A 24,499-nucleotide genomic window follows, 5' to 3' on the forward strand; every position below is an offset into this window, starting at 1 on the left:
ACATGAAAAATTTGTTAATCAACGTTGAAATTTTTGTGCATATTCTATGAAAAAAAATATGGAAATTATACTATCATCTCCTCATAAGAAATTCTCAACTATGTCATTTTTCGTGAATTTGTGATACACTCTAAATGAGATGGATTCTTCAATAAACTTTTGATAAACATAACTGAGACATATTCATAAGTTTATTAAAAATGATGAACCTCACTGAGTAGGCTAGAATGCAATTTTCTTGTGTTTTCATAGCATATGCACAAAAAATTAATGTTGAAAAATAAGTTTTTTTTATATATATATTTTTATGTATATAAGTATAATATCCTTTTCATCTTCTACTACAAGTTTTGTACATATTCTACAATTTCAAAAAAAAAAAATTATATGTATATAAGTTTAGTTTCTCATTTTCTAGTATACCAAAAGGAAACTATATAGTAGCAGTTCATAATAAATTTTCTAACTAACTTACACTAGGCCTATGGATTTACTCGCAGCAAAACATTTTGGACTTGGATTCTCTGCCCTCCCATTTCGGTGCCCTCCCCGTGTCCTCCTGTTTTGTGTGGTCACGGTTAATACATGCTAACATTTTATATTGTTTTTTATAAAAATAATAAGACAAAAAAAATAGTAATATAAAATATTGACGTGGCTTAACCGTGACCACACAAACAAGAGGGCACGGGGAGGGCACCGAATTAGGAGGGCAGAGAATCCAAGTCCAAACATTTTCACCCTTAGACAGAGGCAATTTTGTTATTTTTTGAAAATTGAACCATAAGGGCTTCTTCCTTAATAATATTAGATGAATATAATATTTTTCATCTTCTAGTATAAATCGTGTGCATATTTTATGAAACCAAAAAGAAATCAAATAGTAATCTTCGAAAATTTGAACATACATGTAAAAAGTATTTTGAGCTACATTATTGCTAGCCCATTGTGAAACTAAACTCATTTCATCTCCTTAGTATATATAATATCATTTGTTAAAAAAAAATATTGGTATAAGGAATGCTAACTCATCTCAAGGTTAAGGACTTAAAGAGGGGGTCTTTGTCTTTTTTTATTTTTTTTAACAGATCGTTCATAAAAAATGATTGCCGACAATGAAATTCAAACCAAACGCTTGATCTAGCAAACAAAGCGATCACTATAAACCCCTAAAATTAGAACATTGTGTCCATAATAATCAATTGAAATTTAGAGAGCGGAAAATGCTACAGAGACTCACTCAAAAATTGAAATTTAAATAACAATTAAACTTAACATTTTCTCTGTCTTTGCTCTACCTACCCATAGGAAGTTCAGGAACGCAAAAGCAAAGTGCTTCTGAAAATTCCAGTCGTTCATGCCAACTCCGACCATGAAATTGGTAACCGTGGCTAAAAGTCGCAAACACACTATGAAAAACTTCCCTAAAGCCCAGATCTGAATCTTGTAACCGGACAAAAAAAAGTGAAGTTTGAATCGTAACAAAAAAGTTCATAATTTCCTTAACTTTGTCTTTTAGAATTCGATTTTTTTTATTGCATTGTGCTTCTTGAAATTTAAAAATTGTCATTTTACTCTATAAAACACAAAATCTGCCTTACATTGTCTTAATTATGTTAATTCTATTATGTGAAATGTTAATGCAAGGTGGAATTTATTTTATTTTCGTTTGATTTTGTTATTTTACTCTATGAAACTCGATTTTATTAAAAAAATTAACACATAATGTTGAATTATAATCTAATTCAATGACACATATAGCATAATCTTATTGAGGGGTGGGTCCCCTATATATTTCACAAGGTGACCATTGATTTTCAGGGAGAAAGAAAATTTAAAAGTTAAAATAGAACAAATTTTGAATTTTAAAGAGAAAGAGATGATTTTTAAGTTATACAGAACAACACAAGATCAAAATATAGGGAACTTTAACAAAAAGCATCCGGTACTGTTCACTTTAACGAAAAATCATATTTTTACACTAAAAAATCAATCATGGTACTATTTATTTTACCCTTTATTTTGTCCTTATCATTAAAACTCAAAGTTTTCAAATCTTTTTCATTAGTTTCCTCAAAATTTAAGGTAGGTGCGCGTTTGTTCAACATTTTGCTTTTTCTTTACCATTTCTTGGAAGTCGATTTGGAATCATGAAAATAAAAAAGGCCAAAAGTCAGTTGCGCGTTATTTCAACCTTTTGTATTCTCTGCACCTTTCAACACGCTTTCATTTACTTTACTCGGCCTTGCATTGACGCGGATTGCAGGACGTTTCCAAGAAACGATACGGTAGAATCATTGAAGGCTTTAGCTTTCCTTTTCTATGGATGTATCTTTGCTCAACATCTTCAAGTGATACTACGGAGACTCGCTCATAAACCAGGTCTCCAAAAGGCACGGTGCTTTTCTCTCCAGAGCTTCCTTCCTTCCTCTGTGTCTTCCTCACCCCCACCCTTTCTCCTCCCCACTCTCTCCCCTCTCCGATGAAACCCAGAAGGCACTCTGCTTTTCTACACAGGAGGATCGGTGAAGAAGATGGAGAAGGAAGGATGAAGTTTCGAGGGACCCGTCTGCAGATGGAAAGACGGAGAGAGGATTTTTAGTTTTTTAATGATTTTAATAGTGGGGAAGTTGAAACACGTATTTTAATTCCATCTGAATTTGTGAGGATTTCAAAATTCACGTTCAATTTCTTTATTGTGAATCGTACAATCAGATATTATTTTAAATTTTTATTAAAATTAAATACGGACAGAAAGTCCTGCGAAATGACACGACAACTCTAACAAACGCACTAGAACTATTAAATATGTTTGATTATTATTTTCAAATTCTTGATTTTTATTTAATTTAACGTATATAGAGGGAAGGCTATCCCATTCCAAGTAAATGGCATATTACAAGTTTTTTTGACGATTTATAAAGGGGTATACTACAAGTTTTTCTGAAGATTTATAAAGGGGTATATTACAAGTTTCTTTGGAATTTTGCAGAGCATTCACCAATAAGGTGTTTTTTTTTTTTATCAAATGATAAATTTGTTAGATTAGAGAACCGACATAATTCGAATTCATACTATGATATATGAACAACACTTATCTTCACCACTGTTATAAAATCCACTTATTTCACTAAGAAAAGTTGTCGGATGCGAAATTCAAACTTGGATTTTGGTCTAATAAATGTAGTTGAATATACTTTCCCTTAACACCCAATTTTATGCATATTCTTTGAAAATGCAAGAAAATTCTACTAGTCTTTTCACAAGAAATTCCCAACGTTATCATTTACCGTCAACCCATTATTCACGCAATTGAGTTTAATTGCGTGTTTGTTCAACATTTTGTTTTTTCTTTACCATTTCTCCGAAGCGCTCTGGAATCATGAAAAGAGAGAAAAGGCCAAATGGTAGTTGCGTGCTATTTCAACTTTTTTGTATTCTCTGCACCTTTCAACACGCGTTCATTTATTACGATTGGGTGATATTACTCTACATTCTAAATATTTATTTAATTTAAACTATAGAGAGGGAGGCTACCGCATATTACAAGTTTTTTTTAGGACTTGCAGATGGAGTTTTAGCATATATTTTGAATTTTACAGATCGTTCAACAAGAATAATTGTAAGTTGCAATATTCGAACTTAGATATTGATCTAAAGAAGAAAACAATCATTATCAACTTTCAAAATTAGAATAACGCGTCTATAATAGTTAATTGAAATTTATAAAATTATCTACATAAAATGAGGGTAGCAGAGATGAAAATGCTTTATTGGATGTGTAGGCACACGAGAAATGATAAGATTAGGAATGATGATATTCAATGTAAAGTATGAGTAGTCGAAATTAAAGAAAAAATGAGAGAAAATCAGTTACGGTGATTTGGACATATGAAACGGAGATCTATTGATACTCCAGTTAGAATATGCGATTATGAAATAGAGTTTTAGGGCCAAAGGGGTAGATGAAGAGACTATAAAAAAATACTTAAAGTACTTGAATCTAACGGAAGACATAATACAGAATCGAGCATAATTCGTATAGCCGATCTCATTTAGTAAGAAATTTTTTTATGGGTAAATTACATAGTAGCCCATCAAGTTTGAGGTCTATTACAACCCCATACAACATTTTTAAAACATTTCACTTTCATACCTCACTTTCTATTTTATTTCAAAATACATTTTTAAAACATTTCACTTTCATACCTCATGTTCTATTTTATTTCAAAATAATACATCCGTTACATTTTTCATCCATTGATCCGTTAAGTGCTGACGTGGCTGTCATATTTATGTCACATGGCTACCAAATGTGTGCCATGTGGCAAAAAAAAATAATTTAAAAAAACAAAAAAACCCTAATCTTCTAAATAAAAAAAAAAAAAAAAAGGTTAGAAAATCTAAATCTCATCACCCCACCCCTACCCCCATACCTGAGCCTTAAGGAAAGAAGAAGAACCAGGAACATGGAACCATGATCTTCTTCCATCCGTCGTGCGCATCCATCCTCCACCTCCTCCTCTGCACCCATCTCCACCTCCTTCGTGCACCCATCTTCCGCTCCCCCAACCCGAGCCTAACCTGCAACCCATAAAGAAGGAAGAAAAAATAAAATAAAATAAAATAAAAAACCCAGCGCACCCACCCTTCGCCTTAAATCCACTCATTGGGGAAGACGGGATCTGGGTTGCAGGGAAAGGGAGATGGGTTTTTATTTTTTTTCTTTTCTTTTCTAGGTTGCAGGTAGTGGGTGCAGAGGATAAGGTGGAGGATGGGTGTACTGTGGGTTTGGGGAAGACAGGAGGGGGAAGAAAGGGGTGGGTTGCAAGGAGGGGGGGTTGGGGAGGATGAAGATGCGTGTTTATTTATTTTTATTTTTATTTTTTGCCTCTTCTCTTCTTCTTCTTATGGGTTGCAAGTTGGGTGGATGGGGGTTGCAGGTTCAGCTTTTGTTTTTTATTTTTTTTGATTTTTTGTATTTTTTAGAAGATTTAGGTTTTTTAAAAAAAAAATTAAAAAAAAATTGCCACTTAGTACAAATGTGGCAGCCATGTTAGCACTTAACGGATCAGATGGAAAAAGTAATGGAGTTATTATTTTGAAATAAAATAAAATGTGAGGTATGAAAGTACAATATTTTAAAAATGTTGTATGAGGTTATAATAGATCTCAAATCTAAAGAATTATTATGTAATTTACCTTTTTTTTATTGTTATTCTTGTAGTTGCGTGTTACGTCAACTTTTTGTTTTCTCCCTACAATTTCTTCGAAGTTGCGAAATATAATGGAATCATAAACAAAGGAAAAAGACCAAGTCTTCGTTTACTTTGTTTAGGTCGCCCACGAGGGCCACTACCCCCTTTATTATTCTTATTATTGGTGCTGGTGGTTGTGGTTGTTGTCAGATCGCATTTCAAATGAATCTATACGTTTTCTTTTACTTTACTCAGACGTGTGCGTGGGCTCAGATTCCAAAGAAGTCTTTATCTGAACCCACGCATACCTAACCATTTCATACAATTTACCGTAAATTCTGTCCCTTTTTATACAATTTACTGTAAAATTCCCCGTGTCTCTTTCTTACCTCGTTCGTTTAGGTATATATAAACCTGTGCTAACAATATTATTTCATCAGCCAAGAAGAGATTCCGTAAGAGAAAATAAAGTTTTGAGTCGTTTTATTCACTTAAATATGTCTGTGGCTTCAGTCGGCGTGGGTGCCCTGAGAACGGCATTTCAAATGCTGTTTGATGCGGTAAAATCAGTGCAGGAGGAGACTACTATGTTCAAGCACCTCCTCGGAGACATCAAATCCACACTGAACTCTCTGCAGCCACTCATCCAAGAGATTGAAAAATATAACTCGAAAGAGGGACTGGAATATTTTACAGTACAAATGGAGAAGGGAGCAGATCTTGTTCAAAAGTGCAGCAAAGTTGGCGTGTGGAAAAAATGCAAATACACCAAGAAGCTCCATCAACTGGAAAAATCTCTTCGAAGAGTGTTTGATGAACTCAAACTGCAGGGCGTAAGGGATGCGAGGGAGACGTTGGTTTCTCTCAGGAATATCGAGACGGCGTTCTCTCGAATAGAAAAGAATTTGGTGATGAAAAGTAATCAACCTGAAACGGTTAAATGTTCGTATGCGGTGCCTGAACCCCCATCCGTTACAGTCGGGTTGGATTTGCCGTTGAGGGAGTTGAAGATGAAGCTCCTTAAGGATGAAAAGGTTTCGATGCTTGTGCTTACAGCTGCTGGAGGATGTGGGAAAACAACCTTGGCTAAAAAGTTTTGTCAAGATCAAGAAGTCAAAGGTATGCTATCAATGATTTCAATTTTTTTTTTTTGTGAAGTGTTAACTTCCTAGATAGTTAAAAAATTATGTAGATGATGCAATTTAGTATTACGGTATGGTGATATTTATTTTTATTGATAATTGATAGGTTTTAAATTAGATTCTTGTTACAGACGAATTTAAACTACATTATTGCTAACTTATTGTAAGGTTAAATCCATCAGTTTAGATTTTTCTAAAAAAGAAAAAACATATAGAGGATTAGACGAGCAAAAGTATGCACTATGGCCAAGACCCCTATAAAACGCCCGCTAGTCCCTCCAAGTATCCACACCAACCCAAATTTGTTCAAGAGAATACAATGTACAACGAAGGGGACATGAAACTAAACCATGCGAAAGCACAAAGCCGGTCCTTAAGGTAGTCTGTGCAGGTGCCGCCTAAGGCCCCACTTCGGAAGGATCCCTAAAAAATTTATATGTTGTGTAAATAACATATAAAGAAAAAGTAAAAAAATATCATAATTCATTTGTTGGTATAGTGAAAATATTCAGCTGCCTTTTTCTTTGTGGTGGGAATCGAAACATAGAGTTGCCGTTTTATGGTCACTAGTTTTTTCTTGTTTTTCAAATTTACTCACAATTCATTTGTCCAAATGCATATAAGGTATAAAACTCAAGTCACTATGCATCTTTTTTTTTTTTTTTTTTTTTTTTCAATTTCCCAATCTCTTCATTTCTATAGAATGTTTAAATCAACTATCACATAGTCTTGAAGATTGTACTTTAAGGTAATAAAAATTTTGAATTAATATTTTGGTTTTTAATAATTTATTATTCAATGAAGTATTTCAATATCCGATTCATTAGTATGATGTTGTAGAAAAAACAAAAGAGAAACAATTGACGTTGTTGAATTTATTATACTCGTCAATCAAGTTTTATTGTTCTTTACTCTCCTGATCATCAAGTTTTATTATTTTTCACTCTCAATCTTAAAACTTTTAGACTTCAAACATTTAGTACATTTGCGTTTAAAAATGTGAGACGTGTAATATTTAAATAATGTTTGTATATCTATTTTCTTTTGATATTAATTTTTAGGGGCTTTTAAATCCAGGTCCAAAAATATAGATGGTTGTTAGGAGTGAGTCCAGTTATCCAATTACATGCTTTTATTTTTTTTTATGCTCATTTTATATTTGCTAAAAATATTAAAAATCAATTAAAATCTTATAATATTATGTATTTTCCAACTCCAAAAAATCTAATTAATATCTTATAATGAAAAAAAACTAACATACTTAACATAAATCTATCTGGTAAACATTGTACCTGAACTCAAGTAACAAATATATGAAGAGTGTTGATATTCTCACCCGGTGTCTTATTTCCTCACCATTTAACAAAAATGTTAATGACATGTTTAACCTTTTTAACGAAGACTTTTAAACCTTATTTAATTAATTACTAAAATATTTAAAAAATTATAATATAAAATAATATATAAATAATCATGGGTGGGGTGTGATATCTGCAGTGGAGAGAGGCTGGGAAAGATTTGGGCTACAATGGGTATAAAGGTTGGGAGAAGGAATAGGTGTGTGCTAGATGGAGGCGAGAAACTTCAATGGAGTCTCTGCGGTGCGGTGATAGGTGTGAGTACTAGGGTTTGACTCGGGGGAAATGGAATATCGGTGAAAATAGAGGGTGGGGATCTGGAAAGAGATCCGGGTGGTATATTTGAGTGGGAAGAGATATTGCGAAAGCGATGCAATGATTTTAATGACATGCATGATTTGAAGGAGATGATGAATGTCCAAGTTTTGCATTTTTTTTCTACTTCAGTTCTCCGTTTTTATTTATTTATTTAAATATTATTTAAAGATATATTAGAGTTATTTAAAACAAAACATATTAGGGTTATTTTGAGATTAATGGTGGGTGGGATTTACATTTTACTTTTTTAACTTTTTGTGATTGTGAGTGGGAAAATAGGACATTAGGGTGGGTCTAATAGGACACTGGGTGGGATTGTCATTTTTATGAATGTGTATTATACTCATAAGCGAGATATGAAATCTAACTAAAAGGTTAAAAAAATAATAATATACATAAAAGCAAGACATATTAATCTGTGACGGGCTGATTATAAAAAAGAATCTTTCATATAGGTGGATAAATATTATTAACCTGTGATATATGTTGGTTATAAAAATTAAAATTAAAATTTATAAATGGGGTTTAAAGTAGGAGGAAAAACAAGAAATAACAAAAAAATAATAAAAAGAAATAATCAAAGAGATAATTAGGAAGAAATTTGATTTTTATAATAAATCTCATCATTGACGAGATAATTATTAATAATTAATAATTAAATATAAGGAATTGGACTTATTTTAATAAATTGGACTAATATCAAGTTTTCCTTGACTTTTAATGATATTTGATGTGGAAATAATTTTTTTATGTATTTAGCGAATTTTTTTTTTGTACATATAAAAAATTGGGGGTCAAAGAACTTTAGGGTCCCACTTTGAAAGCTCGTCTAAGGCCCTCAAAATCTCAGGTCCAGCCCTGTGAAAACAAATTAAGAAAGTTCATAAATTCTTCTACATATAGCTTCATCTCAGGGCACAAATCTTGCAATGAGCTCTTGCTTGACTACTTAATTACTTGTTCTGAGAATTGCAGACATATCTAGTCAACCTTTTTATTAACCTCCGACATTCTGTTTGGATAGATACATTCAAGAACAATATCTTCTTTGTCAATGTGTCGAAAAAGCCCAACTTGGACCTTATTGTACATGAACTATATCAACTGAAGGGGTTTGAGCCGCCTGTTTTCCAAAACGAATTCATGGCAGTTAACTGGTTGCAACAATTTTTGAAGAAAGCAAGACACAATCCTCTGTTGTTTGTCCTGGATGACGTTTGGTCAGGATCAGAGTCCCTTCTTGATAAGTTTGATCAATTCAAGTTTTCAAATTACAAAATTTTGGTCACATCAAGATTTGCATTTCCGAGATTTGGTTCTCCATACCATTTGGCATTATTGAATGATGAGGATGCAATGGCTCTTTTTCACCATTCAGCATCCTCAGAGGATAAGAGCTCTTATACTTCCGAAGATCTTTCAAGAAAGGTGATTTCTTAGTCTGCAATACACATATATGCTTATTTATGCCTCAGAGAGTCAGAAGAGGGCAAAGAAATAACGTTGAGCGTCCACGCATGTCAACACATCCATTTACCGTCTTATAATAAGAATGAAAGAGTAGACAGTTAAACAATTTTATCATCTTTATTGAAACATTTAGATGATTTACAACAATTTAATCAAATAATAACTGAATTCATTCGGGATAATTAAATTGCAGATTATGAAGCGCTGTAAGGGATGGCCACTTGCCATTGCATTGGTCGGGAGGTCACTTCGCGGCCAGCCTTTAGAAATCTGGCAGAAAAGAGTACTGGAATGGAGCAAAGGTTCATCTATTCTTGATACTGACAAGGATTTGCTTGCTTGCCTCCAGAGCAGCTTAGATGCCTTGGATAAAGAAAAGACTATGATCATGGAATGTTTCCTCGATCTAGGTTCATTTCCCGAGGACCAAAGAATCGCTGCTGCCACCCTCATTGACATGTGGGCGGAGTTATATGGTCTAGAAGAAGAAATTCTGACCATTGCCAACCTTCATGGGCTCACCACCCGAAGTTTGGCAAACCTTGTTGTCACAAGGTATGCACCCTACTCATAATTTTCTATTCCATTATGTATACCAAACAAATCATAAAAGAAATTATTATTGATCATCCAGGCGTGAGAGGGAGGCGGACGGCTATTACACCGAAGACTTTGTCACCCAGCATCACATGCTTAGAGAGTTGGCGATCCATCAGGCGATTCAAGACCCAATAGAACAGAGGAAAAGGCTAGTTATAAACATATGTGGGGACAACCTTCCTAAGTGGTTGACAGAACAAAAGTATCAAGCGTCCAAGGCTCGACTATTATCTATCTCAACAGGTTCCATCAATCTCTATAGTAAATACGTCATTGTTATCTATATAGTAAATACTTATACGTGCACACAAGTATGTGTGCATGGACACGCTTGTGTGCACACACACTCGCTCATTCATATTAAGACCTCAATAGGACTTCAGAACATTTAATTTCAACCCACACTAACATCTTAAAGCTTATGGTTTGCAGATGGAGCCTTCTCAGCAAAATGGCCAAACATGCAAGTACCTGAAGCAGAGGTTCTAGTTTTGAATTTTCAAACAAAGAACTATGCCTTACCTCAGTTCGTGGAGAAAATGGATAAACTAAAGGTTCTAATAATCACAAATTACGGTTTGTCACCTGCTGGACTAGATAATTTTGAACTACTTGGTTCATTATCAAATCTTAAGAGAATTAGATTAGAACGTATTTCAATTCCCACCATAAGCAAGGTCCTCAAACCGTTGAAAAGTTTGCAAAAGATATCATTTTTCATGTGTGATATCGGTCAAGGTTTCAACAACTGTTCCATTTCAATCACATCAGCATTCCCGAATCTTGAAGAAATGAACATCGACTTTTGCAGTGATTTAATTGAATTGCCTTCCAAGCTTTGTGATCTTAGTAAACTAAAGAAGCTCAGTATTACTAACTGTCATAAGCTATCTGCCTTGCCTGAAGGGATTGGAAAGTTGGAAAATTTAGAAATGTTGAGGCTAAGATCCTGCACAGAACTGTCGAAGCTTCCAATTTCGATGAAGAACCTTGGAAAGGTAAAATTTCTTGATATATCTGATTGCTTTGGCATCAAGGTGTTGCCCAAAGACATTGGTGAAATGAGTGGTTTAAGAAAGATCAATATGAGACAATGCTCAAAGTTGCAAGAGCTGCCTCCATCAGTCATGGATCTTGAGCAGTTAGAGGAAGTGGTCTGTGATGAACAGACAAAATGTTTATGGGAATCTTTCTTGTCGTGTCTCAACAACGTAAGGATAATTGTGGCGAAAGAGAATATCAACCCAAATTGGCTCCAAAAGACTCAGTTCTGACACGTGTTTCCTCAATGAACGTTGCTCTTAAACCTCTGTGTGGTTTGCGTTTTTTATGGGACATTTTAAACTATGATGTTTAGAAACCTTGGATACTGTCCAGAAAAATGGTTTGGTAGGAAACAAAGGAAATGTTGTGATCCAAAATCAAGAAGGATTTCATGATTTGGGTCAGTTCCTGAACCTCCAATGTTACAGTTGGATTGGATGAGCCTTTGAGGGAGTTGAAGAAGATGGGAAAACCACATTGGCAATGAAGTTATGTCAAGATGAGGAAGTCAAAGGTATGATAATACTTTCTAATTGCTTTTTATATTCTGAAATTCCATATCCCCACTGAGGAAAGTGCCTAACCAAACCAGAAGGGTTATAGTAGAATTAATCTGCAATTTTGACATCTTTTTCTCTCAATTAGAACTAGTAGTATGTTATAGATGTCATTCGTTGAGTTGAAGCCTTTTGTACACTTAACAGCTTCGGTTATATATAACATCAAAGCTAATCCATAAATGGAATATTTCAAATGCTCAAAAATCTTCTGAGAAAGATTTATTTCTCTCTATGCAATCCAAAACAAATATACTTATCAAGGCTTCACAACAAAGTGTGGAAAAGAAATTGTTTTGATCTTTTACAATATGTATGCACATACAGAAGCAAACACCCATTTTACCATAAGATTTTTCTTTAGAACTAAAACTGAAATAAGAATGAAGACGAGTAGGTAGTCATTAACCATTTTCACAAAACCCTTGAGATGTTAAAAGAAACTTGAAATTTCGGTATGCAACTCAGATGGTAAACCTGCAGATACTAAACCTTTGTAAGGGAGTTCCGCTTGCCATTACAGTGACCGGGAAATCACTTTGTGGACAAGCTGCAGAATTCTAGCGATTCAAGACTAGCAGACTGTTGTAAAGGTTCTATTCTTGATTCTAAGACTGAGTTGCTTCTTCGCCTTCAAAGTAGCATAGATTCCTTAGATGGCAAAGAGGCTATCATCAGGGAATGTTTCACAGACCTTGTTTCATTTCCTGAAGATCAAAGAATCTCTGCTGCTGCTTTCATTAATACGTGGGCAGAGTTATATAAGCTAGATGAGGACTTTCTGTTCATTAAGAACCTCCACAAACTCGCCACCAGAGGTCTGGCACATCTTGTGATCACTAGGAAAGCAAGCACATGTATATGTACACACGCAAGTGCACAGACACACACGCTAAGATTTGCACATAAGTTTCATTTAATTTCTGTCCTACTCATATCTGGTAGCATATCGTTTGCAGATGGAAAGTTCTCAACGCAATGGCGGAGTGTTCATCTACCACAAGTTTTGAGGTTCTAGTTTTGAATTTTAAGACAGAGAACAACGCCTTACCTGAATTTGTGCAGAAATTTGACAAACTGAAGTTTCTAATGGTCACAAACTATGGTTTAAATCAGATTAGAGTGCATTTCAATTCATTCCATAACCAAGAACTTCGTTGCATTGAAGAGTAAAGAAGATATCTTTATTCATGTGTAACATGGGTCAAGCTTTCCGCAATTGTTCCATCAAAATTTCAGATGCCTGGCCAGGTATAGAGGAAATGAATATAGACTATTGCCATGATTAGGTGGAACTGCCTACCGAGCTCTATGATCTTGTTCATATGAAGATGCACAATATCACCAACTGTCATAAGCTATCTGCCTTGCCTGAAGAGATCGGAAAGCTGGAGAATTTTGAAGTATTGAGACTAAGGTCTTGTACAGACTTGGTAAGGCTTCCGGTCTCTATTGAGAACCTCACTAAGTTGTGCTGTCTTGACAAGTATAATTTTTTCGGCATTAAGAAATTGACTGAAGGCATTGGTAATATGAGCGGTTTAAGAAAGATCAACATGGGACAACGCTCAAGATTGAAAGAATTTCCTCTGTCAGTGTGGGATCTTCACGAGCAGTTCGAGGAAGTGACTTTGTGATGAAGAGAAGAAGCGTTTGTAATCCTTCATAGCCAGAGACAAAATCAAGGTGGCAAAAGAAAAAACCAATCTGAATTGGCTCGAAAAGCCTTAGCTGTTAGACCTGTCTTTCCTCGATAAATGTTGGAGCAGCGTTTTTCTGATTTGTGTTGCACTGTTTTCTTTAATTTGTATTTTCTTGTTGGATTTTCTTGTTTGATTTCGTTCTTAGTTCTGTCTAATTTCTAAGTTTCATCACATCAATTTGTAATCAAATTTTCTTGAGTCTTAAGAAATTATGCGTTCTGATGTTATGGTTTTACCCAATATAAATAAGGGAGTTTTAACGAAAAGCCCAACGGTACTGTTCACTTTAACGAAAAACTACATTTTTACACTAAAAAGTTAAACCTGCTACTATTCACTTTACCCTTTATTTTTTCCTTATTATTAAAACTCAAAGTTTTCAAGCCATTTTCATTAGTTTTCTTTATAAACAATGTGTATTATATTTTCTTGGATTATACAAAAAATGTTTTTTTTTACTGCACCTAATATGTAAATTATGCATTTAGTTATATTGACAAGTTTTCCTTTGTTGCTTCCATGGATGATTATATATTGAGATATTCTAAGTTGAGGTATATCATATTTTAATTTAATGACGTTGTTATTGTTGATATCGTTGGTAGATCATCTGCAACCTTAGGTCAAAACCTAAAATTTTTAACCCAGAAAATTTAGATTTTAACCCAAAAACAGCTTTGCTACTCAAACCCTTATGGGTTAAATTTTTAGCCCGAGATTAAGAATGAATTTTGGCTAATTTTTTTAAAATAACTTTTAGAAAAAAAAATTAAGTAGACTATCATAATTTAATTTTAAGAACATTTTAACCTAAAAATATTTAGATGAAAAAAAAAAAACTAAATCGACACCATGAAACTCATGAACACTATGAAAGAATATGAAACACATGATAGAGATGTATAAAACACATGAAACACATATAAAACACATGAAACACATATAAAACACATGATAAAGATGTATGACACACGAAACACATACAAAATACATATGAAACACATGAAACACAAACCTACCCACACCATATTCTTCAATCATTCTCTATATAAGCATAGGTTGAATACCTAACCATCACATAACATATTCACCAATCATCCATCTTTCATAGTGTTTATGTTTTCTCAAAATCATCCAACTTTCATAGTGTTTTTATTTCCTCGAATTATCAATGTGTTATAGAAAAAAGCGTAGCCTGACATTGCAAATGGCAAGTAAACATTGCAGTTAAGGAAGAAGAAATCAACAATGAAGAAATCGAATTTGCAAACTCACTTATGCAAAATAGGCAACATGCCAAATCTAGCTTTCATGGTTCTGTCACAATTCGTTCATTTGTGCAGCGTGACAGGGAAAAGTGCCATGACCGGATGATAAAAGACTATTTCATTGAATGTCTGAGATATCATTCTCATGATTTTTGGAGGTGGTATCGGATGAGGAGAGAGCTTTTTAAAAGTATTTTGAATGCAGTTGCCCACCATGACGACTACTTTGCAATGAAGATAGATGTCTTAGGCTGACAGGTCTCACTGCTATTGGGTGTTTTGCAACATTGACAAATATTGTCGATTTGTAAAGATCACTGCTATTGAGAACCTCAAGCACTTCTGTAAGACAATTGAAGTCATATATGGACAAACATACCTCTGAAAGCCAAATCGTGAAGACTTGAAGAGGTTTCTACGTAAGGCAAACAAAAGAGACTTCTCTGGAATGATAGGAAGTCTCAATTGTATGCATTGGGAGTGGAAGAATTGTCAAATTTCTTGAGCATGCCAATTTAAAGGTCTTCACAACAAAACAACCATTGTGATTGAGGTTGTGACATCTTACGACACTTGGATTTGACATGCATTCTTCGACACCTTTGGATCAAACAATGATATCAATGTTATTTGGTCTTCTCCCTGTTTGAAGATGTTGTCTATGGATGGCAACCGGAATGGAGGTACAAGGTAAATGATAATAGATATGAGCTAGGTTGCTACTGAACTGATAATATTTATCTTAGTTGGTCTACCTTTTGAAAAGTTATTCTCGTTCCGATAGTGCAAAGATGAAATTGTTTTTGTGGAAATAAGAGTCTTACAGGAAATATGAGAGAGCGTTCGGATCCTACAAACTCGATGGGTCATTGTTGGAGGGGTTGCACGATTCTGGAGTATGAAAGACCTCAATTCAATCATGATGACATGCATAATTTTGCATAACATGATTGTTGAAGATGAATACGTAGAAATTGAAGAAGATTCTGATGAAGATGTGGATGGCGACCAACCAATATATGCTAAGGCTATGGCAAGAGACGTTGAATATCTCGCTGCAACCACATACAAGACCTAAGAGGATGGGGTCACACTGAGTGAGTACATGAGATGTCTTGCTAGAAGGAGATTTGTTGAGCATATATGGCATTGAGAAGGAGAACGGTGATGATAAAATGTAACAAATGATAATTAATAAACTTTGTTGGTACCACACATATTGGGCCTCATTACCCAGCCCATAATTATGTAAAAGGAGGAGCCCTTTATTTTATAAAAGGGGACTCCTCATCCCTCACAAATCAGACTTTGGGATACTTCCAAAACATACAAGTCTCAAACAACTCAGAGACAACACTCTGTTCCTAGAGGGACTCCCCTTGAGCTTGTAATCCATACATACAGTTACAGAGAAATACAAGCAACATCAGTGTGGACGTAGCCCAAACATTGGGGTGAACCACAATACATCTTTGTGTTCTTGGGCGATTGCATGATTCACGGTCGGATTTACGTTGTTCAAAGACCTTCCGTTTTGTGCATCAACAAACTACATATAAATTAATGCAACAATTACTAATCGCAATAATATTGACCATCTTGACTTGTTGGTGGATTTGATGGTGAACTTGGGATATATGCTTGATATGAATTATCATCTTGAAAGATACTCTTTGTGCCATTCTTTCGCATAATTTCCTTTTGTTTATCATAGGAGAACTTCTTAATATTTGGAGTTTATTTGTTGAGGTTTTCCCTCATCATATCAAAATCGAATCTTTCTTGCTCCATTTCCGATTGCTTCTCAAAGGCCAATCACATTTGCATCACTTCCTCCTCTCGAGAGTCTTGGCGTCTAGACAATTTTGCAAACCCGGAAGAAATCGTTGCACCAATTGGATATTGCATCTTCCCTTTTCTCTTTGCTTATTTTTGCTTATTTCTTCCCGGAGGCCTTGGAAAAGAAGAAGTTGGGATCCTTCATTACCAACATTTGTGCTTGCGTCTTCACTAGCAAATAATTTTTCTCGTTGTTGATCCGCATGGGTTCCTTATCTCGGACAATCCTTGAGGATGTCCCAAGCATGATTCACCACTTCTACGGTGCTCCTTCCACTAGCCATGTCAACCACAACTCTCTCAAAGCTTCCCTTCCATAAAGTGCAATTTTTGTTGATAACCTTCCACCAATAGTAAACACTCCCAACTTCCCCTTGATTGGTATTGGAGTTTTCATTGAGCTTATCAACAATTTTATCCCACAAATCCTTTTTAATTTGATTCGTGTTAACGGCATCATCTTCGCTAATACAAACTCATGTCAAGCACAAAGCAACTTCTTCCTCATTTTACCAATTACGACCTCCAATATGATCTTTTGTCATCTTGAAAATTTTGGAAATGATTTCAGATGATTGTAGAAAGAAAAATTGGAAGAATTGTAGGAGAAAAGTAAATTTTGTGTGGATGTTTAAACAAATACGTAAGTATTTATAAAGTTTTTGGATAAATTTTGACTCAAAGAATTTTTTTTTAATTATTTTAGCTGTTAGATTCAAATTTGAACCATTGCAGTTTTTTTTATTGTTGAATTTGATCATATTAAATCTCAACTATTGAAATCAATAAATTTATAAATATAAAACTAAAAAATAAAATAAAATTTGAACTTGGACGGTTGTATCAACCAACAATCCAATGAATCATTGTTGTTGGATGAAAGAAAGAGTCGTTGGACTCAGCTGGGCACGCGTTTCGTGCGTGCGGCACGTCTCGGTTTACGCGGTTGGCCAATTTAGGACGCGTCCACGCGCATATGTGAGACCCTCCAAGGGTTGGAATGAAAATAAAGAGGGGAAATACAGGCTAAATTTTGAGATTTACCCCCAAAGATTAGAGGGAGTGCAATTAAGCTCTCTATGCTGTTGTCGCCTTTCGAAACTTGCCTACACAATTTAATAGGATAAGAAGAAATACTTTCTGAGAAAAATACAATTGTGGTCGCCACCATCTACCTGCAACATGGTTGTTGGATTATCTCTTTCGCTCTCGCCACGAAGCTTCCCAGACATGGTGATGCAGTTTCCTGGTTAATTTCCAAGTCTCCCTCCACACTCAATCAGCTATTGCTAAAGTCAACGCGCTCCAACTCCGAAATTTCTATCGAGCTTCGAAGTAAGTACTTCTATGCCAACTCCCAGATAGTTTGTTTATCCTACCTTGCTTGATCACCAACAACGTAAGAGAATATCCAACTCTGCATTGCTTGTTTTCTGAATCGCTTTATTTTGGGTTCCAAGTTTCTAATCTGTTATTGTTTTGGGAAAGTGGCTCAAATGGTCCGAAATCAAATCTCAAATATCGAAGACATACTGAAAAACTGATCATTTCAGCAGCCAATTTCCCTGTTATTTTCTGTTGTCGTAAATTTTAGATTGAAACTTTTGTAAGTTTTTCTGATTTTGGTGTTGGTTTTTGTTGTTAAGAATCAAGGAATGGGTGGTCTCGGGCTAGCATTCAGTGTGACTGTATGATGTCCTCAAGGAGCTGATCACCAAGAATGTAATGTTTACGCCCCTCCTCAAACGAATCCAATCCAAGTTACACCTTTTGACCCCAGTGTTGAAAAATATAGAAGAATCCAACAAGAAATTGGATCTTCCGGTTGAGGAGCTGGAAAAGTTAAAAGTACATTTGGAGGAGGGCATACAGCTCCTTCCGAAGTGCGAAAAGACTCCATGGTGGAGCGGAGCCAAAAGGTACAAATACCACAACAAGCTGATTGAATGGGATGAATATCCTCAACAACATTTGGAAATACTAAAAGTTCAGGGAATAAGGGATGTGAAGGACATTGCAGTTACGGTGAAGATTATAGAGGAGGCGGTCGGAAGAATTGAATTGAATCAGGTGATCCCAAAACAACTCGATTGTGAAGCCTTCTGCACAACAAGGAATACATAAATACAATTAGTTGGAAAATAAGATTTTGACACTCACCACTTCTACGACGCTCCTACCACTAGCCATGTCAATCACAACTCTCCCCACGCATCCCTTCTATAAAGTCCATGCTTTGTTGATAACCTTCCATAGATTGTAAACACTACCAACTTCTTTTCGGTTGGTATTGGAGTTTTCATTGAACTTATTAACGACCTTAACCCACAAAACCTTTTCAATTTGATTCGCGTCAACGACACTATCTTCGCTAATACAAATCCATGGCAAAGCACAAAGTAACTTCTTCCTCATTTTACCAATTACGACTTCTAATATGAACTTTTACCGTCTTGAAAAATTTGGAAATTGGAAGAAATGATTTAGAAGGATGGTAAAAAGAAAAACAGGAAGAATTGTAGGAGAAAAGTGAATTTTGTGTAGATGTTTAAATAAATACATAGGTATTTATAGAATTTTTAGATGAATTTTGATTTAAAGATTTTTTTTTAAAATTATTTTAATCTTTGAATTTAAATTTGTACCGTTTAGTTTTTTTTAACTTTAGATTTGATTATATTAAATCTCAGCCGTTGAAATCAATGATTTATAAATATAAAATAAAAAAATAAAATAAAATTTGATCTTGAATCGTTGGATCAACCATCAATCCAATGAATCACTGGCGTTGGATGAAAGAATGAGTAATTGGGGTCAGTTGGGTGGCTGACGGACCCTTGTCCGCAGGATCCTCCCGACTTGCACGCGTTCCGTGCGCGCGTGCGCGCGTTCCAATTCACGGCTTGTCCACGCGCATATCCGTGTGGTGGCCGACCGTAAGTGCAATTAGCTGCAAGTAGGAGGAATTGTTAAATATTAGTCATATATTGCTCATTGGCTCTCTATGCTGTTGTCGCCTTTCGAAACTTGCCTTCACAATTTAATACGATAAGAAGCAATACTTTCTGAGAAAGATACAATTCTGGTCGCCATCTGCCTGCAATATGGTTGTTGGATTATCTCTTTCGCTCTCGCCACGAAGTTTCCCAGGCATGGTGATGCAGTTTCCTGGTTAATTTCCAAGTCTCCCTCCACACTCAATCGGCTATTGCTAAAGTCAACGCGCTCCAACTCCGAAATTTCTATCGAGCTTCGAAGTAAGTATTTCTATGCCAACTCCCAGATAGTTTGTTTATCCTATCTTGCTTGATCACCAACAACGTAAGAGAATATCCAACTCTGTATTGCTTGTTTTCTGAATCGCTTTATTTTGGGTTCCAAGTTTCTAATCTGTTGTTGTTTTGGGAAAGTGGCTCAAATGGTCCGAAATCAAATCTCAAATATCGAAGACATACTGAAAAACTGATCATTTCATCAGCCGATTTCCCTGTTATTTTCTGTTGTCGTAAATTTTAGGTTGAAACTTTTGTAAGTTTTTCTGATTTTGGTGTAGGTTTTTGTTGTTAAGAATCAAGGAATGAGTGGAGCAGGCAGCCTTTTCGGAGGGGCTGGTCTCGGAACACTAGTCAATGCGCTGTACGATGTCCTCAAGGAGCTGATCACCAAGAATGTAATGTTTAAGCCCCTACTCAAAAACATCAAATTCAGGTTAGACTCTTTGGAACCATTGTTGAAAGATATAGAAAGATCCAACAAGAAATTGGACCTGTCGGATAAGGAACTGAGAAACTTGAAACTACATTTGGAGGAGGGCATACATCTCGTCCAAAAGTGCAAAAAGATTCGATGGTGGAGCGTATTAGTATACAAAAGGTACAAGTACGCCAACAAGCTGATTGAATGGGATGCATCTCTTCAACGACTTTTGGACATGCTAAAAGTTCAGGGAATAAGGGATGTGAAGGACAACGCGGTTACGGTGAAGAATGTAGAGGAGGCGGTCATCAGAATTGAATCGAATATGGTGATACCAAAACAACCCGACAGTGAAGCTTGGTGTGCCGTACCTCAACTTCCGCCGCTCGTGGTTGGATTGGATTTTCCTCTAAAGGAACTGAAGAGGAAGCTTCTAAAGGACAAAAATGTGTCAATGGTTGTGCTGACTGCTCCTGGAGGATGTGGGAAAACCACTTTGGCTACAAAGTTTTGTCAAGACAAGGATATCAAAGGTATCATATATTATAAGTTAGCACTCTGAATTGTTTATGTTTTTTTACTTTGTACAACTATGGCAGATTTAAATGACGCCTCAATGACTGATTTATTATGTTTTCTCTGGATAGATGCATTCAAGGATAACATCTTCTTTGTCACGGTTTCAAAAAAGCCTAAATTAGAAAATATTGTTCAAGATCTTTATCAACGCAAGGGTTTCCAAGCACCTACTTTCCAAAACGAAGTTAGTACAGCGACGTGGCTGCAACGTTTTCTGAAGGAAGAAGGGCAGAATCCTTTACTGATTGTCCTGGATGATGTTTGGCCTGGATCAGAATCCCTTGTGGAGAAGTTTGATCAATTCAAAACGGAAAATTACAAGTTTTTGGTGACATCTAGGTCTGAATTTCGGGGATATGGTTCCCCTTATTATTTGCAATCATTGGATCATGACAATGCGATGAAACTTTTTCATCATTCAGCATCCCTTGGAGATAAGAGCTCTCATATTCCAAAAGATCTTCCAGAAAAGGTACATTTTAGTTGCAACGCACGTGTATGGTAAAAAATTAGTTGATTTGGTTTTGGAGAATTATCAAGAAATTATGTTCACCTTACGCAAAGCATCCACAATTGAGCGAATGAACACATCCATTTACCATATAAACCTGTGAGTAGTCATGCATCTAAGCATACTTACTTGTCGACTAAAACTAAAATTAGAATACTGTATATAGTTATTTAGCCATTTTCTCATCTTAGTAACTTGAATTTTGGCTCTGCAACTTAAAAGTTAGTTGATTTTGTTTTGGAAAATTATCCTGCAGATAGTTGAGCGTTGCAAGGGATTTCCACTTGCTATTACAGTGGTGGGGAGATCGCTTAGTGGGGAGCCTATAGAGATATGGCAAAAAAGAGAACTTGAATTGTCTAAAGGTTTTTCTATTCTTGATTCAGAGACTGAATTGCTGCTCTGCCTTGAACGAAGCTTGGATGCCTTAGATAAAGAAATCATCAAGGAATGTTTCTTAGACTTAGGTTCATTTCCAGAAGACCAAAGAATCGCTGCAGCTGCCCTTGTTGATATCTGGGCAGAGTTATATGATGTAGATACAGATATAGAGTGCATTGCAAACATCTACGAGCTCACCAAACGAAGTCTAGCTAATCTTGTTGTCACAAGGTGTGCATGTTTTATTTTCTCTTGTATGATATTTTCGCTCGATTTTCCCCTTTATTCATGACCGATTGATCGAAGCTCTTCTAAGAAAATTAGTTTTGATCATCACCAGGAAGGACAAGATGGAGGGGGACGGGTATTATAGTGAGCACTTTGTTACCCAGCATGATGTTCTTAGGGAACTGGCCATCTATGACACAAAAAAAGGACCGGTAGAACATAGAAAAAGACTGATTATTGACATATGTGGAGACAAACTTCCAAAATGGTGGAGAGAACAGAAGCAGATGAAGGCCCGCTTATTATCTATAACAACTGGTTGTTCTATCTCTCCCTTTCGCTTTAGCAATTACGTAGACATGCACAAATAAATATTCATTCCACACGCACGTGTGTGTGCACATTAAGTCTTAATAATACTTTCATTTAGTTTCTCCTCCCCACACTCACAGTTGTTACTTTGCAGATGAAGGGTTTTCAACAAAATGGCACAACTTGCAAATGCCAGAAGCTGAGGTTTTAGTATTGAATTTACAGACAAAGAACTATGCTTTACCCGATTCCGTGGTGAACATGGGTGAATTGAAGGCTGTGATAGTCACAAATTATGGTTTCTTACCAGCTGAATTGAGTAACTTCCAACTTTTGAGTTCATTACCAAATCTTAAGAGAATTAGATTAGAACGCATCTCAATTCCTTCCATAACCAAGAATCCCATTCAATTGGTGAGTCTGAAGAAGATATCCATGTTCATGTGTAACATTGGTCAAGCTTTCAACAACTGTTCCATCTCAATCTCATCAGCATTCCCGAATCTAGAGGAAATGAACATCGACTATTGCAGTGATTTAATTGAATTGCCCGTGGAGGTTTGTGATCTTAGTAAACTAAGGAAGCTCAATGTTACTAACTGTCATAAGCTATCTGCCTTGCCTGAAGAGATTGGAAAGTTGGAAAATTTAGAACTGTTGAGGCTAAGATCCTGCTCAGAACTGTCGAAGCTTCCAACCTCAATGAAGAACCTTGGAAAGGCAAACTTTCTTGACATATCTGATTGCTTCAGCATCAAGGTGTTGCCCGAAGACATTGGTGAAATGAGTAGTTTAAGAAAGATCAACATGAGACAATGCTCAAGGTTGCAAGAGCTGCCTCCATCAGTCATGGATCTTGAGCAGTTAGAGGAAGTGGTCTGTGATGAAGAGACAAAATATTTATGGGAAGCCTTCTCACCGTTTCTCAGCAACGTAAGGATAACTGTGGCCAAAGAGAATATGAACCTAAATTGGCTCCACAAGACTCGGTTCTGATCTTGTGTTTCCTCAGTGAACGCTGCTCTTCAAACTCTCTGTCGTTTGTGTTTTAAGTGTGTGATGCAGATCAGTTGGCCAGTGCATTTATTGAATCAATGGGATAAAATGAATGACTATAACTAATCAGAAGAACTTAATAACAGCCATTAGTAGGTCCTAATAATAGCCAGGTTGTTTTGGACCTTTTTTGGCTGATTGGATTGCTTTCTATATGTAAATTTCAGTTTTTTTTTGTCATTTTAAGTTTCTATTAAATTTTGAATGTAAGTTACAAAATGGTTATAAAAACCGTTTCTTTCTGTAAGATAAGGAGTTGGACGTTTTTTTATTATGAAAATACTCTGAGTGTTTATCTGTTTCAGTTTTGTGCCTTTTTCTTTGTGAGATTGTTTAGCTTTTGTTTTTACTCTTTACGTTGTAGGCTGGTACTAAAATCAAAGTTTATAGGGTTTTCAGGCCTCTCCTCGCACAAGGAGATAGTGGACTCTACCTATCAATCTTATCTATTATTTTATTTTGTTTCTATCCGATGTGCCCTGCGTCAATTTGTATCAAAGCCCTAATTGATTCTTGGGTTATCATGTTGCTATTGTTAGGTTATTACGAAATCGATAATTTAGTCGATTGGAGTTCTCTACCAATTTATGATGAGTATGATGAAGGTTACACGCTTATGATTAAAGTAGCTAATGAAATTCAATTTACTCGGTAAATCGATGCTCATTTTGTTGCCGATTGGGATTCTGCCTTGATTCTAGATGAATGCAATGGTGATGAAGATTTGGGTTCAATGGTTTAGGTACTTGCGGTAAAATATGTTCTACATTTCTGTGACTTTTATGATTATATTTGGGAATCGTTCATTGCTTATCACGATACAAAATTTTACTTGGAGAAAAGAATTTTTTTATATTGTTCGAATTATGTCTACCCTTTTCAAAGTTAAAAATATCAAGATGTTTGCTAGAAATTGTATGTGCACTCAAATGCAATTTATCGTAATTATAATCATATTATTGTGATGAAACATCCACAATAATTAGCCTAAAAAAGATTTGTCTAAGTCACTTCCTTTCTTTTTGTCAAAGTTACTTCTTTTTTTGTCCAAGTTTCTTCTCTTTTTGTCTAACTCAAATGGTGGATATGCAAGCATGATAACATATATGATGTTCTATATCTTCATGAATCTAATGTTATCAAGAAAAGATTAAATTCCAAACGGAACATGAGAAAGTGGAGAAGTTGTTTGAATTGTCATATTGATGTTTGAGTTGTAAACTCGTTTTTATTGCCTTT

General features: G+C 35.5%; 2 protein-coding genes and 1 long non-coding RNA gene across 9 annotated transcripts; 2 read left to right on the forward strand and 1 right to left on the reverse strand.

The window, feature by feature from the left end:
* Nucleotides 1-2,047: 2,047 nt before the first annotated feature.
* On the reverse strand, nt 2,048-4,720 carry LOC139189664 (uncharacterized). The gene is made up of 2 exons (XR_011573496.1): nt 4,437-4,720; nt 2,048-2,569 (listed from the first exon to the last, which is right to left on the reverse strand). It is a non-coding gene; the product is annotated as an uncharacterized lncRNA (long non-coding RNA).
* A 91-nt stretch (nt 4,721-4,811) lies between these two features.
* On the forward strand, nt 4,812-13,612 carry LOC103402776 (probable disease resistance protein At5g66900). 2 transcript variants are annotated; one of them, XM_070808739.1, is made up of 7 exons: nt 4,812-6,317; nt 9,041-9,444; nt 9,680-10,041; nt 10,121-10,329; nt 10,519-11,644; nt 12,171-12,505; nt 12,647-13,612. In XM_070808739.1, exons 1-5 carry the CDS (start codon nt 5,696-5,698, stop codon nt 11,358-11,360), a joined length of 2,439 nt encoding a protein of 812 aa, XP_070664840.1. In that variant the 5' UTR covers nt 4,812-5,695; the 3' UTR covers nt 11,361-11,644; nt 12,171-12,505; nt 12,647-13,612. The 2 variants fall into 2 exon arrangements, with proteins under 2 accessions (XP_070664840.1, XP_028947579.2); XM_029091746.2 differs by lacking the exon at nt 12,171-12,505.
* Nucleotides 13,613-17,505: 3,893 nt separating this feature from the next.
* On the forward strand, nt 17,506-23,564 carry LOC103426837 (probable disease resistance protein At5g66900). Of its 6 annotated transcripts, XM_070808725.1 has the most exons (7): nt 18,144-19,754; nt 19,908-20,726; nt 20,841-21,244; nt 21,540-21,895; nt 22,005-22,210; nt 22,359-23,224; nt 23,347-23,564. In XM_070808725.1, the coding sequence occupies exons 2-6, from the start codon at nt 20,075-20,077 to the stop codon at nt 23,198-23,200; spliced, it is 2,460 nt and encodes an 819-aa protein (XP_070664826.1). In that variant the 5' UTR covers nt 18,144-19,754; nt 19,908-20,074; the 3' UTR covers nt 23,201-23,224; nt 23,347-23,564. The 6 variants fall into 6 exon arrangements, with proteins under 6 accessions (XP_070664811.1, XP_070664819.1, XP_070664826.1 ...); XM_070808710.1 differs by lacking the exon at nt 18,144-19,754 and adding an exon at nt 17,506-17,832 and having other exon boundaries at nt 20,051-20,726; nt 22,359-23,564; XM_070808718.1 differs by lacking the exon at nt 18,144-19,754 and adding an exon at nt 17,888-18,107 and having other exon boundaries at nt 20,031-20,726; nt 22,359-23,564.
* Nucleotides 23,565-24,499: the final 935 nt, after the last annotated feature.

This window comes from Malus domestica, chromosome 02 (assembly GCF_042453785.1).
Source record: "Malus domestica chromosome 02, GDT2T_hap1".
NCBI classification, from domain to species: Eukaryota; Viridiplantae; Streptophyta; class Magnoliopsida; order Rosales; family Rosaceae; genus Malus; species Malus domestica.

What these genes read in the sequence shown, in the direction of transcription:
- LOC103426837 (XM_070808710.1), top strand. Translation starts at nt 20,075, where the DNA reads ATGAGTGGAGCAGGCAGCCTTTTCGGAGGGGCTGGTCTCGGAACACTA. An exon ending in TCAAGACAAGGATATCAAAG is followed by an intron (nt 20,727 to 20,840) that starts GTATCATATATT and finishes TTCTCTGGATAG; the next exon opens with ATGCATTCAAGGATAACATC. An exon ending in CTTATTATCTATAACAACTG is followed by an intron (nt 22,211 to 22,358) that starts GTTGTTCTATCT and finishes GTTACTTTGCAG; the next exon opens with ATGAAGGGTTTTCAACAAAA.
- LOC103402776 (XM_070808739.1), top strand. Translation starts at nt 5,696, where the DNA reads ATGTCTGTGGCTTCAGTCGGCGTGGGTGCCCTGAGAACGGCATTTCAA. An exon ending in CCGAAGATCTTTCAAGAAAG is followed by an intron (nt 9,445 to 9,679) that starts GTGATTTCTTAG and finishes ATTAAATTGCAG; the next exon opens with ATTATGAAGCGCTGTAAGGG. An exon ending in GCAAACCTTGTTGTCACAAG is followed by an intron (nt 10,042 to 10,120) that starts GTATGCACCCTA and finishes TTGATCATCCAG; the next exon opens with GCGTGAGAGGGAGGCGGACG.